Genomic DNA, 18,514 nt, shown 5'->3' with positions numbered 1-18,514 from the left:
AATCCCACATCTACCACATAAATTTGGGGAAATTTAATTTGGGGTAAACTTAATTTTCACTAAACTTCAGTATTGTAAGGTTATGTAAGATAACGTGTTTTAGTGCCTGGCCATAATAAAGGTAAGTCTTTTATCATGTGAATGGATTCTGATCTCTGACAGAACACATAGTAAAAGGTGCATATTTTTGTTAGGCTATTTCCTTATAATGATACAACCAGTTCAATATGAACTTTAACTCATGACCACTTCATTCTTAACAATCTATCCTTTCCTCAGGGAAACAAAAAAGAGTGTAAATTCTGGGTTTTGTATATGGTTAATTAAGAAAATGACTCCAAATATTCAAAATAATAAAATATTAGCTCTAGGTTCTACTTAGAGATACATTCGTTACTTGTTCATTGTTTTCCAGTGTCGGTTTAGAATTTTGAGGAAGAGAGTTGTGAATATTTAATTTTCTTTAGCACGCATCTTATTTTCAGGTTCAGGTCTGGGGGAAAAACAAGAGACTCAATGAACAACGAAGAAAACCCCAAAGTTCTAATAACTTCATTCTGATAAAATGTCTACCCCACTCGGTGAACTGAAAAACAGACGTAAGACCCTGAAGAAACCAAAGCTTTTCCTGATGAAATGGACTGACTATAACCAAACGGGCCCTGCTGTTGAGAAATGCTTGTCATCTAGCAAAATCTGGTCCACTCTTCCACATAATCTCCTGTTTTAAAAAAACTAACCATTTCTATAGAGTCCACATAAAACTGCTATCCAAATAAAAAGTGTCACTGTATTCACACAACTGTCAGGTGACAGCAGGGTGTGTGTGAGTATGTGTGTGTGTGTAAGTGAACCGGCCCATTCAAATTTATAGTCCTTTCTACAGTGAACTTATATACTGCTGTAATCAAATGGCAGCATTCCTAGCCATAAAATTTTATACACTCCTTTGAGAGGATTAACAGTGTTTGCAAGAGATCACTTAGCCTGGCTCCTATTTTTTTTAATTATTATTATTTTTATTGATTTCAGAGAGGAAAGGAGAGAGAGAAACATCAATGATGAGAGAGAATCATTGATTGGTTGCCTCCTGCATGCCCCCATTGAGGATCGAGCTCACAATCTGATTCTTGTGTTTTGACCAAGAATCAAACCATGACTTCCTGGTTCCTAGATCAATGCTCAACCACTGAGCCACAGTGGCTGGGCACCTGTTGGCTTTTAAGAAGGGAACCAGAGCAGTTCCCAGCTACAATGCCAGGGGCCACAGCTCACAGACTATTAAAAGATCCACTTTTGTGCTCTCTTTGAGCACATAACTAAACCTTCTATTTCCTAAGACTGGCTTAAGAGATATTTCACTGGTAAAGAGAGAATCATGAAAACCGCAAAACAGTACGATTGGTAGAGATGGTTTGTGTGGCCCACAGCCACGAGGGGTCAGCACCTAGGGAGAAGGCTGTGCAAGCCAACCACCTAGGAAGCCTTTTAAAACAGTTATTTCCATCAATACACCTTCCCAAGCACAGTGTGCGGCTACATCCACTCCACCCAGGGTGCTTTTGATCAGCAGTCACGGAACCTCTGCTCCAGGAATGAGCGGTGTAGAAGCTAAAAGCTACCAGAAATTCAGAAAATAAATCTTAGCTCTATGTTGCACCATGTTTTGGGTTGAGATGATAGCACAGCAAGCAGTTACTTGGGGCAGCAGGCTTTCGTTGAGGGTGGCTTCACTGAGGGCAGCACGGTGATGAGCTACTGATGGCCCTTTAATACATCCAGGGCCAAGGTGTGTGCGTGGAAATAGACAGCTACTAATTTGTAATATGCTGCTTCGTGGCATCATCTCCTCAAAATATTTATCCCCAAATATTAACTTTCACTGTCAAAACATTTTTCTTTTTTTAATGTATTTTTATTGATTTCAGAGAGCAAGGGAGAGGGAGAGAGCAATAGAAACATCAATGAGGATGATGATCGGCTGCCTTCTGCACGCCCCCTACTGGGGATCGAGCCCGCAACCCGGGCATGTACTCTGACCAGGAATCGAACCATGGTTCATATATAGGTTGACCTGACGCTCAACCACTGAGTCACACCAGCCAGGCTGTATAAACATTTTTCAAAGGAAGCTTTGGTGTAACATCCTGATACATTCATTATTTTGAAATTCTTATCTTGAACTTTTCTGATAAGCTCAGAATTTGTTCTCTAGACCGCCATATTTCTAACACATATTTTATATCCTACTGACACACTGCTTCTGCATTTTGATTGTTACTGAAAATCCACTAAAATATCTTAGAATAGCTTATGCTTTGTCTTTGGGGATACTGGTGAGCAGCTATATCCTGCTTTTATTTCCCCACTGATACAGCCTGTCTGATGGTCATCCCACCTTCTCCGCCAGGCACTAGGCAGCCTGTCCCACAGAGAGGAGGCCATGCTGACTCCCAAGAAGCTCTCCTTGAACTTCATTCCCAGTAGCAGTGAGTGTTCACTCTGCTGTGCTCTCCTAGTACTTGTTACCCTCACTCTGTTGGGCTCTACTCCCCACCTCCATATGGTGATTAGCCTCTGGGAGCCAGGGACCTTGCCTGCTTATCTTTTGATAAATATTTATTTTAATTAAAATACTTTAATTGGCCAAAACCGGTTTGGCTCAGCGGTAGAGCGTCGGTCTGCGGACTGAGGGGTCCCGGGTTCGATTCCGGTCAGGGGCATGTACCTTGGTTGCGGGCACATCCCCGATGGGGGGTGTGCAGGAGGCAGCTGGTCGATGTTTCTCTCTCATCGATGTTTCTGGCTCTCTGTCTCTCTCCCTTCCTCTCTGTGGGAAAATCAATAAAATATATTAAAATACTTTAATTGGTAAGAAATGTTATGTTTGATACATAGATATTTGAATATTTAAGCACCTAAATGTAAAAGGCTCTTAAAGTTTTTTTAAATACAAAAAGTAAGGATGTGATAATTACCTTTTATTGCTGTTTGTATGAGTGCTTTATATTTTAGTAGAGGACCAGTGCATTAAATTCGTGCATGGGTAGGGTCCCTAGGCCTGGCCAGTGATCAGGACCCGTCTCTGGGGCAACTGGTGGGGCAATTGGGGCCCCTGCTCACACCTGCCTTGGCCTGACACCTCCCGCTCACCTGCTCCACCATCCTGCCATGGTCCCGCTCTCATCAGGACCCATTGGGGCTGCAGTGCCTCCACTGCTGCCTGCTGCCTGCTGCCAGCACCGCATCACCAAGGACTGCCATGACCCGGGCCACCCCCTGGTGGTCAGTGCACATCTAACTCCTGGTCAGTCAAATTCCTGCCTGTGAGGACAATTTGCATATTAGCCTTTTATTATATATGACTAGAGGCCCAATGCACAAAATTCGTGCATGGGGGTGAGGTTCCCTCGGCCCAGCCTACACCCTCTCTAATTGGGAACCCTTTGGGTAATGTCTGACCGCCAGTTTAGGCTTGATACCTATGGGATTGGGCCTAAACCGGCAGTCAGACATACTTCTCACAATCTGGGATCACTGGCTCCCAACCACTCACCTGCCTGCCTGATTTCCCCAAACTGCCCTCCCCTGCCAGCCTGATCTTGCCCCAGTGGCCCTTCCTGTCAGCCTGATGTTTCTCCCAACTGCCCTCTCTGCCTCAGCCCCCATCACCATGGCTTTATCTGGAAGGAAGTCGGACATCCAGAAGATGGCCAGTTGACCTGGTCTAATTAGCATATTACCCTTTTAGTAGTATAGATAGATTATATAGGATAGAATTGCTTAAATGGTGCGGGGGACCCTTTTCATCAGGAGGAGATGCTCTTGGCAGACAAAAATATATAATCCTCATATCTGCACTGATAGCTGCAGATAAGGCCTAAAGAGAGACCTGAAGGGAGACGCAGGGTCTGATCCATAACCTCCATGATAGCTGTTGATCAGCCCTTGCCTCTCTCTTTCTCTCAGAGCCTGGCCAGCAGCCACACCACTGTTTCTCTTGGGCCTCGGCTGGGGCTGCTGATCAGCCCTTCCTTTCTGATTAGGCCCATTGTTAGGCCTGGAGACATTGACTGGCATAGAAACCAACCAATCAGAACCAAATCTGGGTGAAGTGTGAGGAACCAATGGCTGCCTAGGAGGTGGAGCTTTTGACATTTACTGGCATAGAAATTGACCAATCAGAACCTAATCAGGATGAACTGCAAAGGCAGAACCTCTGGTGGGGGCTGAGAAGGGGTTTTAAGGGCAACAGTTGTTTGGTGTAAGGTGTAAGAAAGCAGTTCAATTTTTTAATGATCAGTTTAGCAAGATCTGCTAATCACCATAGTGCATATTTTCTAGAAAATCAATTGGCAAAGTGTTTTCAGAGTCTTAAAATGCTGGAGTTTTTTTTGAGGTATTAATTCTACAACTGGGAAATCATCAGAGATATAAGAAATATTTATGCACATAAATATTTATCACAGATATAATGCAACTCACATAGTGTAATTCTAAGGTTTCTAGTGGCGTCATTAAAAAGTAAAAAGTAAGTTTTAATAATGTAATAATTCAAAATATTATTTCAACAATATAAAATTATTATTATATTTTTTATAAAGACAATAGACAGGCTCCCTGAAGGTAAAGACTGACCTTTGCCAAGGAAGCTACAGGCCTGCTTTTAGTCAGGAATTTTTATGTTCAGATCATCCTATGTAGTTACTTTTGGTCTCTGATTTTTTTAAGGCCCATCATGAAGGCCTCTCTAATCTTGTCCGATTTAGTATGTGAACCCTTTTTCGTCCACATGTGGAAAACTCCCTAATTTATATTTTATGCTGATCTCTCCTATGACCTTTAGTCTCATTTTTCCAGCTGTCTCCAAATTTATATTTTAAAATAACTTTAAAGTACTCATATATTTAAATGTATGTTTATTTTTATGTTTTAAATAAAACTCTTTGCAATCTTAAAAATGTTTCACAAATAACATAAATTATTTTTCTAATCATAAAGATGTTTAAAAATAAAAACTTTTATTGAGTGTCAACTAAGTGTGAGGTCTTGGAGAGCAAAGATGAAGATCATGGAAGAAAATGCAAACTTCCTGCTCTTAGTGGGCTCAGTCTAGCCAGATGATTAACTCTTACCTGTGTGGCCACAGCAACTAGCTCAATGCCTCCCACTTGGGGGTGAGCTCTGTGGAGCTGAAACTCAGGTCAAAGTCATTTTCTTCCATTGAGACCCAGGTATGTTTATATCTCTCCTCCTCCATGCAACTTGAGCAGCAGTCACCTCTCCCCTGATTTGGACCAAGCCAAGCTTGCTTTGCTGAGGCAAATTACCCTATTATTGAGTTTATATATTTAATAGGCCACTGAATGGATTGCAAAATATTATGAGGATTTGAACTATCACCCAATGCCTCTGAACACAGAGAAGTCTTAAACCAAGTTTTGAGAATCTTAAGACCATCCTTCTCCAACATGGCAAATATAATCCTTCTTGAAGTCAAATACTCTCTGTCCCTGCATCTCATCCTCCTATTGTTGCTTTCCCTGCTACAGTGAAAGCCCATTCCACTGTGGACAAACAATTCTCCTCCTGCAAATATAGTCCCGGTTGCTCTCTCTACATCTTGGCCTTGACAGAGACCTGGCTTCCCCATCACTCCACTTCCCTCGTGGTTCTTCCTGTCTCTCAAATAGAGGCTGTTCAGTTACCACTTTCTATGAACTTCAGGGCCAGGGAAGGTCTCAGCACTTTCCTGTTTCCAAACCATAATTCCCTCAGCTTCACATCTATAAAATGCCTTCTTTGAGGTTTACACTGTGCTTTGTGGTTGCTATTAGCACAATCTTCCCAGCTGCTTGTCCGCATTCTATGAGCTCTCTAAAACCCAGCCAGGGGTAGTGATGCCTGTTGTGCTCGGAAGGCTAAGTAATTTTACACCTCAACCTCAAAGTATTTAACCTTTACCTGTATTTCAGCTCCTTCCTGCCAAGGACACACCCTAGATTACCTCATCAGGCACAATAACCATCTCATCCCAGGACTATTTACTTTCCTCCTGATCCTTCAGCTCTGACCTTGATGTCCTTTCCTTTACCTTCTAGTGTCCCTCAAGATCCCTTCAACTCAGTCACACCACTACCCCCATCCTTTCGTTTACTCATCTTTGTTGTGGAGCAAACGCGAATGAACGACCACTGGAGTCCAGACCAAATTAAAATTTAGGGAGCCCGTAACAACTGGTCGACTGACTGCTCTCTCTCCACACAGCAAGCCCAGAGAGCAGCCCGACCCTTTGTGAACAACCGTTTTTAAACACATTCACTGCATCCTGTTTAAAACAATTTAAAACAAAGTAGTTTTTCTTAGGTAATGTCAGCATGCTATGTACAGGGTCCTGGCGCCTGGTGGAGTAAGTAACTGCATCCTGTTATCAGGAAAGTTGACAGTGATCTATCTTATAAGGCTTCCTGGCATCCTGTTCTCTAGAAAACTGACAATAATTTATCCTATAAGGCAGTGTTTCCCAAACTTTTGACATGTGTACCCCTTCTATAATTTTTGTAACGCTGAGTACCCCTCGTACTCATGAGAACGTAGAATTAGGTGCAGCTAAGCACGGTGCAGTGCATATCCCCACCAAACTCCGGTGCAACACGTACCCCCACCAAACTCTTCCCGTGCCCCTGGGGGTACGTGTACCACACTTTGGGAAACACTGCGTAAGGCTATTTTGTGAGTTGCAGCTGGGATTTATGGCCAAGTCGACCAGGAGGAAGCATGTGCAAAAATTCCCACTCTCTAACAACTTCCCTCCATAGTAGGCTGTGACCACCCTTGTATTACCAGGTAGTCTCACGTTAGTGTTAACCACTAGCATTGTCCTATAGATATGATGCAACCCACATAGTGTAATTTTAAGGCTTCTAGTGGTATCACTTAAAAGAAAGTAAAAAGAAATAGTTTTAATGATTAGTACAATAATTCAAAATATTATTTTAACAATATAAAACTATTAATGCCTTTTTAAAAAGACAGACTCACTTTAAGGTAAAGATTGACCTTTGCCAAGGAAGCTACAGCTGGCTTTTAGTTAGGAATTTTTATGTTCAGACCATGCTATGTAACTGCTTTCAGTCTCTGACTTTCTAAGGCCCACCGTGTAGGCCTCCTTGATCTAACAGGTTTAGAACGTGGACCCTTTTTTGTCCACATGTGGATAACTCCCTAATTTATATTTTATTTGACCTCTCCTATGACCATCCGTTTCATATATCCAGCTGTCTCCAAATCTATATTTTAAAATAACTAAAAAATATATTTAAATATAAGTCTATTTTTATGTTTTAAATAAAACTCTTGCACGGGCAACAAAAGAAAAAATAGATAAACTGAATTACATGAAAATTTAAAACTTCTGCACGAAGAGGTCACACAATCAATAGCGTGAAAAGCTACCCATGGAATGGAAGAAAATATTTGCAATTCATATAGCTGATGGATTTATTATCTAGAATAAAGAACTCCTACACCTCAATAACAACTAAACAACCTGAGTTTAAAATGAACAAAGGACTTGAATAGGCATTTCTCCAAAGAAAATACACGAATTGCCAACAAGCACATGAAATTAACCTCCACATCACTATCATTAGGAAAATATAAATTAAAACTAAAATGAGGTAGCGCCTCACACTCATTAGCATGGCTACTATTAAAAACAGAAAATAACCGGTGCCAGTGAGGATATGGAAAAACCAGAAACTTCGTGCTGCTGTTGGAAATACAAAATGGTACAGTCTCAGTGGAAAGTAGTATGGCAGTCCCTCAAAAAATTAAACATAGCCGAAACCAGTTTGGCTCAATGGATAGAGCATCGGCTTGGGGACTGAAGGGTCCCGGGTTCGATTCCGGTCAAGGGCATGTACCTTGGTTGTGGGCACATTCCCAGTAGGGAGTGTGCAAGAGGCAGCTGATCAATGATTCTCTCTCATCAATGTTTCTAACTCTCTATCCCTCTCTCTTCCTCTCTGTAAAAAATCAATAAAATATATATATATTTTTAATTAAACATAGAATTATCATACGATCCAGCAATTCTTCTGAGTAATACCCAAAAGAATTGAAAGCAGGGCCTTGAAGAAATATTTATTAGTATACACTCATATTCACAGCAACATTATCGACAACAACCCAGTGTCCATCAACAAATGAAGGGATAAACAAACTGTGACATATAGATACAGTGGAATATTATTCAGTGTTAAAAAGGAAGGAAAATTCTGACATTTGCTATAGCATAGATGAACCTTGAGGACATTATGCTGTGAAATAAACAGTCATAAAAGGACAAATACTGTATGATCCCCGTTATATAAGGCACCTAGAATGGTGAAATTCACTGAAACAGAAAACAGAAGGACGATTGCTAGGGGTTGGGAGAAGGTGAAAAATGGAGCACTATTATTGTTCAATGGGTACAGAGTTTCAGTTTTGCAAGATGAAGAGTTCTAGATGGTGGTGATGATTGCACAACAATGCAAATATACTTAATGCCCCTGATCTATACACTTAAAAAATGGTTAAGATGATAAATTTTATATTATGTGTCTTTTACATCAATAATTTTTTAATTAAAGAAAAATTTTAACTTCCCAAACCTCCACTCCACCCAATTTCCTCCAAGTTGTTTAGTCCAAAAAATCCAGCAGTCATCCTTAATTTCCTTCCCTTATCCAACAGTAAGGCATGTTACCTTTTGCTTCCAAAATGTATTCTGAATTCATCCATTTATCTCTTCTGCAGATACACTCTACTTCAGGCCATTATATCCTCTTGCCTGAGATGCTGCAACAACTTTCTAATGCATTGACCTGTTTTCATAATTCTTCACATAGCAGCCAAAGTGCTTCTTTTATAATAGAAATCACACCTTATCCTTTCTCTGCTTGAACATATGCTATCGTTGCTCATTGCACCTAGAATAAAATTCAAACTCCTCGACACTTGTAATTGAAAAATAAAAACTCCTTGCCACTGTCCACAAGGAACTAGCTATAAACTGGCCTCCTGCCAATGTCTCTGCCCTTAGATCCCATTACTGCTCTCTTTGATCACTATGTTCTGGTCATGCTGGTTTTCCCTCTGTAGCTTGAGGCGCATGAGCTTACCTCATAACCGTTGTACTTGCTGCTCCTCTGCTTGGCACACGCTCTTCCTAGCTCTTCACATGATGGGTTTCTTCTCATCCCTTGAATCCCAGCTCAGATATCACCTTTTAAAAAAAAGTATTCACTCACCATTTTACCTATAGTAGCCACCGCCTGACTATCACTCTTTACACCATCATCCTTTACCATCTTTTTTTCTTGGCCCTTATCACCACAGGCATACCTTGGTTTATTGCGCTTCACAGATGTTGTGTTGTGTTGTGTGTGTGTGTGTGTGTGTGTGTGTGTGTGTGTGTGTTTATATATATATAAATGAAGGCAGGACCTTCTATCAGCAAAGAGACTATGACTTGCTTTATTGCAATATTTGTTTTATTGAGATGGTCTTTGAACTGAACCTGCAATAATCCCATGGTATACCTGTATTTGAAATTTGTATTTATTTTTTTCAAGTTTATTGTCATCTTCCTCATCCCCCAATTAAAATGTGAGCTTCGCCGAAACCGGTTTGGCTCAGTGGTAGAGCGTCGGTCTGCGGACTGAAAGGTCCTGGGTTTGATTCCGATCAAGGGCATGTACATTGGTTGTGGGCACATCCCCAGTAGGGGGTGTGCAAGAGGCAGCTGGTCAATGTTACTCTCTCATCAACATTTCTAGCTCTCTATCTCTCTCCCTTCCTCTCTGTAAAAAGATCAATAAAATATATTTTAAAATAAAATAAAATAAAATGTGAGCTTCAAGAGAATAGGTATCTTGTCTCTTTTCTCAAATAACAGTCCATTCAAATATTTGCTGAATGGACGAATAAGTAAACAACATTAATAATGTCCCTCTCCCTCTCTCTTCCTCTCTGAAATCAATAAACAAAATAAAACAAAAAAAAATAATTTTCTTTCTATGTCACATGCATACATAAAACTCTTTCAGAAAAACTTGTATTTCTAACATTAGCCATCACCAATATCTTTTCCATCTATTCTAGAGGTTGATAACCAGTCTTTTGATGCAAGTACCGTATTTCACATCTCATTTTATATAGGTATGAAGGGAGCAAGTTTGTATTCCTACTGCCACTCAAGTTGATGGTGATGTGTAATTATTTATATGAAATTTTAAAACTTTTCTGTATCTCTTAAGCCAGATTGTGGATTTCACATTGGAAATCATACTCAGTCGAAGTTTGGACATCTATGTCCTTTTAAAAAATGACTTCTTATCGAACTCCCCTAGTCTGAAGAATGTTTCAAGGCCCATTCTCCTCGTGGTTAGTTACCAATGTGTCCAGGTCAAAAGAGCCTGGGGTTAAAAATGCAGGATCCTATAATAGTTCAAATGTGATTTCTCTGGCCCTTCTATTTCTGCAACTCCAATCTCCCTCAAAGTCAAACGTACAGACCACAGCTGGGCTCATGAACACAGACTTTCCTGTTAACTTTTTTGAGATGTGTTTGCAGCAGAAAAGAGCACAAAGTGCTGCATCCTCATCGAAGATGAAGGCCGGCGGTGCCACGCTCAGCTGCAGCTGCAGCTGCTCTGCTGAGCCCCACACGCCGATATGCATGGGCGATGACAGGCCACTACAAATGTGATCAGATGAGGTGGACAGACTCCTGTTCCTTCACTTTTGGGTCATCCTCTGATGTTATGGGACCAAGGCAAATAATGTCTCCGAGATTTTAGCAAAAATCACTATTTCAGATTTTGCTCAAGTTTCCCTTCCCATAAAATATCTGTGAGATCAACAGCAGAGACTGGACAGACCAGACCCTCTGCATCATGACTAGCTCAGGGAAAGCCTGCGTGGCTGCCTTACAAATTCAAAGACCTAAAGTAACTGCAAAGATGGTCGGAAATTTAATTTTTTTTTTTACTAAAAGAAGTTTATGGTGGGTGGTCACATCAAAACTACCATTCTCCCGAGCATTATCTCAGTCTGTTGAGATTCTGCTTCCTGACAATTGTTGACAGTTTGGCTTAAATAAATGCACAAAAATTTATCACAGGTTTGAGTGCTTTTTACATTACCTTCTCATTCTCTTATTTTCAATTTAGAATGTTATCACTATTGAAGTGTTCACCCAATAGGCTCCTTTTTTTTTATCCTGACCTGAGGCTATTTTTTCCCATTGAATTTCAGAGAAAGTGGAAGGCAGAGGGATAGACACGGAGAAACATCCATGTGTTTGCCTCCTGAGCGCGCCCTGACAAAGGCAGAGATTCAGGTCTGTGCCCTTGACCAGAATCGAACCTGAGACCCTTCAGTGCATAGGTCGATGCTCTAACCACCGAGTAAATTGGCTAGGGCACCAACAGGCTACATTTTAAAACTCACATTTAGTTCTCTTTCTATTACCCACACCACAGCTGGGCTGTATAGGCTCTTTAAATCTGCTTTGATGGAATCTCATGTGTGAGCTCTAATGGCCATCATACTTGCCTGCAATACCTATATGTAACCGGAACCCAAGTCCTGCTGCTTGCTGCACAAAAGCCAAACTCATTGGACAGATGCTGGTGAAAACAGGAAAGAGGTTTTATTCAAGTGCTGGTCACCTGAGGAGATGGGGAATGCTTGTCACAAAGCCATCTGTACATCTCAGTGCAGGCGGAGGTTTTTACAAGGAGGGAGAGGCAAAGCAGAACAAAATAATCAGGGGAGGGAGTTGAAAAGTTCTCTACGTGCAGTCCAGCACCGTCCATTCCAGTAAGATCTTGAAACTGGTCAAGTGATAGTCCAGTGTGGGTCATCCTGGTCTTGGTCATCTTGATTTTATGGTCAGCAAATTTCCTAGAACTGGGGTGACTGAAGGTCAAAGTCTGTATCTTCTGAAGTTAGTTCCTAGGATTTTTTTTTTTAAATCAATCTTTATTGTTCATATTATTACAAAGGTTCCTCATTTCTTCCCCCCTCCACCAGGTTCCCCCGCACCCCACCCTCTGCCCCCTCCCCACCCCACATTGTCCTCATCCATAGGTGCACAGTTTATGTTCAGTCTCTTCCTCCCTCCCTTTCCCGGAGAACAGTCAGTCCACTGCCCTCCCATATCACCGACTCTACTACAATGAACAGCTATTATTGTTCATCGGGTTTTTCAATCTCCTTTTTGTTGTTGTTGTTGTTGTTGTTTTTTAATTAATAAACTTTTACACTTCTAAGAATAAATTTTAAAATCTAATAATTTTAAACCTTTTTTTTTTCCTGCCCTGGGAATTGAGAGCAAACTTGTTTACATGTAAACTTGCCCTTAGGCTATCAAAAGGTGTAGCTATTCAAGTGTAAATAGTTCCTAGGATTTTTGTTTGTTTGTTTTGTTAATCCTCACCCGAGGACACTATCCACTGAACAAACCCGGCTAGGACAGTTGTTAAACAAACATGCTGTTTATCCACAAGCTACATATTAGTCAGAGGCAGCATTTTACAGAAACAGTAGCAAGAGAACATAGGGTGGGTTACAATTTTCCACTGTTACAAGTCCCCACTGTCAATTTTTCTTCCATTTCCATGGAAGTTAGGGAGTTAGAGCCAAACTATTTCAGGAAACTAGAAAAATCTAGGATCCAGTCTAGTTCATAGGTGAGACATACAATATTATAGACAATATACTGAACCAGAACCTAATATTTATAACTAGAGGCCTGGTACACAAGTTCATGCATAGATGGGGTCCAGCTGGCCCCACCCCTGTGCGCTGATGGAGGGCGGCGGCAGGGAGGGGCCATGGGCAATTGGCTGGCTGGCCCCGACCCCCTGGTCCAAATCCCCGTCGAGGGGACAGTTTGCATATTAGCCTTTTATTTATAGGATTGTATTATAGGTGCCATTGAAATACATTTTTTCTCCTAAAATCACCCCTAATTTTTATCAAAATCAAATCAAGACTTTTACTTACTACATTAAGTCCAGTTTTAATGTGACATGATTATTTGGATAAACACAACAGGATAGCAGTTGATCATATAAACTTTTGAAGTCTGCTTTGCGGGACTCTTACAAGAAAGTTTCCTCTCTGGGCAAAGAAACCAAACCACACTGTTGCCATCGGGTTCTGCCTGCAATACCTATAGGTTTGGGTTAATTCCTCAAGGTCTTGAGTTCCCTAAAATTTCTTAAGGCTCCTCCCTTGCCATCTCCAAGGACAGCGGCCTTCATCCCTTCTGGGAAAGCCCACCACGAACCATGAGTAAGCACAGTACCAGGCTATTTTTTCAAGGGGCTTTTATTGGCTTCTATGTCAATCTTCATTCCTTAGAGCTTTTTGCTGACATCAGAGTCCAGGCATCTCTTTCTCAAACATGACACTGCAGTCAAAATATTGGTTAAAAAAGCAGAAACTGGGAACTGGCTTTATATGTCCTGTCATGAAAAAACCATATTCCTATTGGATTCATACAGTCCGTCAGCAGATGATTGGATCCAAAAACTTTGGTACATCTACACAATGGAATACTATGCTGCCATAAAAAAGAAGGAATTCTCATCATTTGCAGCAACCTGGATGGAATTGGAGAACATCATGCTGAGTGAAATAAGCCAGTCAATGAAAGAGAAACACCACATGACCTCACTCATTTGTGGATAATAAAGAGCATTATAAACTGATGAACCAAAAGATAGATATAGAGACAGTATATCAACAAGTAGACTGTCAAATTACAGCGGGGAGGGGACGAAGATCTGGGGGAGATAATAGATCAACCGAAGGACTTTTATACATGCATATAAGTACAACCAATGGACACAAAACTCTGGGGAGGGAGGGGATGTGTGGGAGGGAGGGAGGGGGGCAAAAAAAAAATCAATAAAATATATTAAAAAAATAAATAAATAAATAAAATAAAAAATAAATAAAAAAACCAAAAACAAATAAGTATTGCCATGAAAATAATGATAATACTCATTAAGAGTTTTTAAATTCTGGAGGGATCAAGTAGGAAGAAAAGTATAAATGCTTTAATGTTGTTTATCAAATTGCTCTAAGAAAACAAACAACTTTCCTTACGTCTGAAAACTAGATCAGCAATACTTTCAACAAAAAGTTACAAAAACTACAATTATTTTCAGTTCATTAAGTCTGAGCGTTTCTCCTGATTATTCACCCACAGTTACATAAATGTACCTTAAGTAAAAATTTTTCCTTCATAAGGAGAGAAAACAAATCCTGAGGTATTCCCGGATTCCATTGTTATGACCCAAAGCCAATTCTAGATCAAGAAAAGTCTCTTAGGTGCCCCCCCCCCCCCCCAGAGCATGAACACCTTTCTCTTTCCCTTTCCCTTCCCCTGCCCTATCCCCCCAGGTGTGTTACACTACCCTCCGCACTCCGGAGCTCTAGGGCCTTTCCTTTGCCTCTATAAATGTTCCTAAGCCCATTTCTTCTACGAATTGCTTCTTCTATCTCTGTGATTTTTGTAAATAAATGTTCTCTAATAGTTTTGAGTCTTGGCTTGGAATTCTTTCCTAGGGGAAAAAAAAATAAGTCTCTTAAAATCCAAACCCTGGGAAGGTTGTCAGACATATTTGACCAAGAGATCATGCATCATTATGAAACAATATTAAATTATTTATTCATTAAAAGTGCTTCCACAGCCTGCACTGGGTTTTGGGTGGGTATTAATTTCCCCATTGTTCCCAGGACTGCTGTAGCTCCCAGACCTCCAGGAGGAAGAGTGTTTAAAAGATTTATTTCATCACATTTTCCTTTTACTCTCTGGGAGGTGAGTGAGACCTTTCCCCCTCTTTTTTTTAATTTTATTATATTATTATTGATTTCAGAGAGGAAGGGAGAAGGAGAGAGAGATGAGAGAGAATCATTGATTGGCTGCCTCCTGCATACTCTCTACTGGGGATAGAGCCTGCAACCTGAGCATGTCCCCTGACTGGGAATTGAGCCATGACTTCCTGGTTCATAGGTCAATCAACACTCAACCACTGAGCCACTGCAGCCAGGCTTTTCCCTCTCTTTGGACCATCAATTCAGATCTTTCTGAGTATAATTCTTATGACATAACAATAGGAAAGCTTGCCTGTAAGAGATTTAATCTATTTACCAGACCTTTGGCAAAACAACTCCAACTGCAAATTAGTAATAAGAATTAGACAAACAAGAAGGAACAAGCAACTATATAGCAGTATGGTTTCTATGAAAGTTTCTTTAAGCAACAATATTCTAAATTAAAAACACATCTATTAAGATAACCTGCCACCGAAACCGGTTTGGCTCAATGGATAGAGCATCAACCTGCAGACTGAAAGGTCCCAGGTTCGATTCCAGTCAAGGGCATATCCCCTTGGTTGCAGGCACATTCCCAGTAAGGGGTGTGCAAGAGGCAGCTGATAGATGTTTCTCTCTCATCGATGTTTCTAACTCTCTATCCCTCTCTCTTCCTCTCTATAAAAAATCAATAAAATATATTATTTTTTTTTTTAAAAAAAGATAACCTTCCCTGGCCCTAGTCTATTTGGCTCAGTGAATAGAGCATCAGCCTGTAGACCTTTAAAGGGTCCAGAGTCTGACTTCAGTTTCGGGGGGTGGGGGTGCGTACCTTGGTTGCAGGCTCCTCCCCTGCCCGGGCCCTGGTCAGGGCTTGTGCAGAAGGCAACCAATTGATGTGTTTCTCTCAAATCGACGTTTCTCTCTGTCTTTCCCTCTCTCTTCCACTCTCCCTAACAATCAATGGAAAAACATCCTTGGGTGAAGATTAACAAAAGCCTATATAAAAGCCTAAGTAACCTTTACAACTATCAATAGATAACTGGCTGGTACCTATGACGTGCACTGACCACCAGGGAGCAGATGCTCAATGCAGAAGCTGCCCCCTGGTGGTCAGTGTGTTCCCACAACCAACCTCCCTTGGTCCTTCCCCTCCAGCTGGCTGGCCCCGACTGGGGACTGGGACTAGGTGAGAGGGCCCCCAATTGCCGGTCAGGCTGAGGAACCCCACCTGTGCATGATTTCATACACTGGGCCTCTAGTTACAAAATAAAAGTCACAAAAAAAGGATAACCTACAGATATAGGCAACAAGAGAAGCAAACAACAGTCAAAAATCCAAATACCAAAACTAAAAGAGTGCTCCAACCAAATCCCACACTTTTCTTATCACGAAGCCATGCCCACCATCACGGGGCACTTACTGATTCCTACAAATCCCAAATAGTTCAGAGATGCCCCAAAAGGTGGGTTAGGACTTCTGGTTGTGCACACTAAGGGCTTTTACCCAGTTTGGGCTCATCAGCCCACCAACAACCCTTTTCCTTTCCCTAGCTGGATGTAGCAGGTGACCAGCTCTGAGGGTGGAGGACACAGGGGAGAGATGGGGGGGAGAATGACGGGGAGAGGTCCTTGAGTACACTCGGCAGCTGCTAGGGACTCCCAAGTTCCCTCAGGGAGTCAGTCAGCCACAGGCAGCCTGGGGAACTCCCTCCAAAGTCCAGGGGCTTCCTGGGTGTGGTAAACCCGCTCCCCCGTGGCTGGCTTGCCAAAACTGTAACAAGAACTCAAGCTCTGCTGCCTGTCGCCACAAATAAACAAACTCATTATTAGACAGATGTTGGTAAAAAAGGAAAGAGGATATTGAGGACTCTTGTCACAAAGCCCATCTCAGCATCTCAGTGTAGGCAGAGGTTTTTACAAGGAGGGAGAGGCAAAGCAGAACCACATAATCAAGGGGAGGGAGTCGAAACGTTCTCTTACCTGCAGTCCAGCACAGTCCATTCCGATATGGATCTTGAAACTGGTCAAGTGAAGGTCCAGTGTGGGTCATCCTGGTCTTGGTCATCCTAGTTCTTTGCCATCCTGGTTTTACGGTTGAAGGTCAGCAATTCTCCTAGAGCTGGGATGACTGAAGGTCAGAGTCTGTATCTTCTGAAGTTAGTTCCTAGGATTCTTATGCTGTTTATCTACAAATTACATATTATTCAGAGTCAGCATTTTACAGAAACAATGTCAAAATAATGGGTGGTTTACAATGTTATTGACTATAAAGTCCATCTGCATTCCTCAAGGCTTTTTGATGACATCCAGAGTCCAGGCATGTGTCTTTCAAATATGACATTCTAGTCAAGGTCTTGGTTAATAAAACCACAATAGGAAACTGGCCTTATTGAATTCATGCAAAGTAACTTATTGCCATGGCTCACTCATTAAGAACTGTCTAATTTTGCTGAAACTGGTTTGGCTCAGTGGATAGAGAGTCGGCCTGCGGACTAAAGGTCCCGGGTTCGATTCCGGTCAAAGGCATGTACATTTGTTGTGGGCACATCCCCGGTGGGGGGTGTGCAGGAGGCAGCTGGTCGATGACTCTCTCTCATTGATGTTTCTAACTCTTTATCCCTCTCCCTTCCTCTCTGTGAAAAATCAATAAAATAAAATAAAAAATAAAAAAAGAATTGCCTAATTTTGGAGGGATCAAATAGGAAGAAAATATATAATTTGCCAAATTGCTTAAAAAATGTCTCTTGCCCAATTGGTGTGGCTTGGTGGTTGAGCATCAACCTATGAACCAGGAGTTTCACAGTTCAATTCCTGGTCAAGGGCACATGCCTGGGTTGTGGGTTCAATTTCCAGTAGGGGGTGTACAGGAGGCAGCCAATCAATGATTCTCATCATTGATGTTTTTATCTCTTCCTTTCCCTCTCCCTTCCACTCTGAAATCAATAAAAATATTTTTTTAAAAGCTAAAAGTAGTGACTTTAGGATTTGTCCAGCAATCAATGTTTAACAGCTGAAATAACTTAATTTGATCTGCTCAGGTGGTTAAGATTTTTTTCCTTTTAATGTGGATTACCTCCTAGAAACCTGCATTTTATTTTATTCTATTTTATTTAATATATATTTTATTGATTTTACACAGAGAGGAATTGAGAGGGACAGAGAGTTAGAAATGCCAATGAGAGAGAAACATCGACCAGCTGCCTCCTGCACATCCCCCACTGGGGATGTGCCCGCAACCAAGGTACATGCCCTTGACCAGAATCGAACCCGGGACCCCTCAGTCCGCAGGCCGACGCTCTACCACTGAGCCAAACCGGTCCCGGCGAAACCTGCATTTTAAAAGATGGCTCAGATAAGTTTGTTGGGCTTTGAATTATTTCTGGAGACACACCTCTGGCCTTGTAAAGATTTAATTTGGAAAGCAAGAACAGTCCTTTTTAATACTTGAAGGACTGGCAAATGTTGGCAAAGGACTGACAAATTCTTTCACCCATTTTTGTAATTTCCCCCCCATCTGGTTATTTTTTCTTTCCAGTTCTGTAGCAATTACAGAGAAATGTAGTTTACCAGTGGTACATAGCTGAGGGTCATTTTGTAACCAGACAATCAATGGGTCCATGCTGCCTGTCACT

The 18,514-nt window shown here is 41.4% G+C and overlaps 1 protein-coding gene across 1 annotated transcript in view; it reads left to right on the top strand.

The window, feature by feature from the left end:
* SLC22A4 (solute carrier family 22 member 4) overlaps window positions 1–9,663 on the top strand; it is a 54,167-nt gene extending 44,504 nt beyond the window's left edge. The window contains exon 10 of the mRNA XM_084886637.1: window positions 486–9,663. Coding sequence (XP_084742763.1) covers window positions 486–561 — 76 coding nt within the window. The 3' untranslated portion in view covers window positions 562–9,663. The remainder of the gene's footprint in view (window positions 1–485) is intronic.
* The last annotated feature ends 8,851 nt before the right edge of the window (window positions 9,664–18,514 follow it).

The sequence above is a fragment of the Pipistrellus hanaki genome (assembly GCF_964339955.1).
Source record: "Pipistrellus hanaki genome assembly, chromosome: 5".
Taxonomy (NCBI): domain Eukaryota; kingdom Metazoa; phylum Chordata; class Mammalia; order Chiroptera; family Vespertilionidae; genus Pipistrellus; species Pipistrellus hanaki.
Note: the sequence above shows the minus strand (reverse complement) of the source record. Positions and strands in the feature narration are given on the sequence as shown.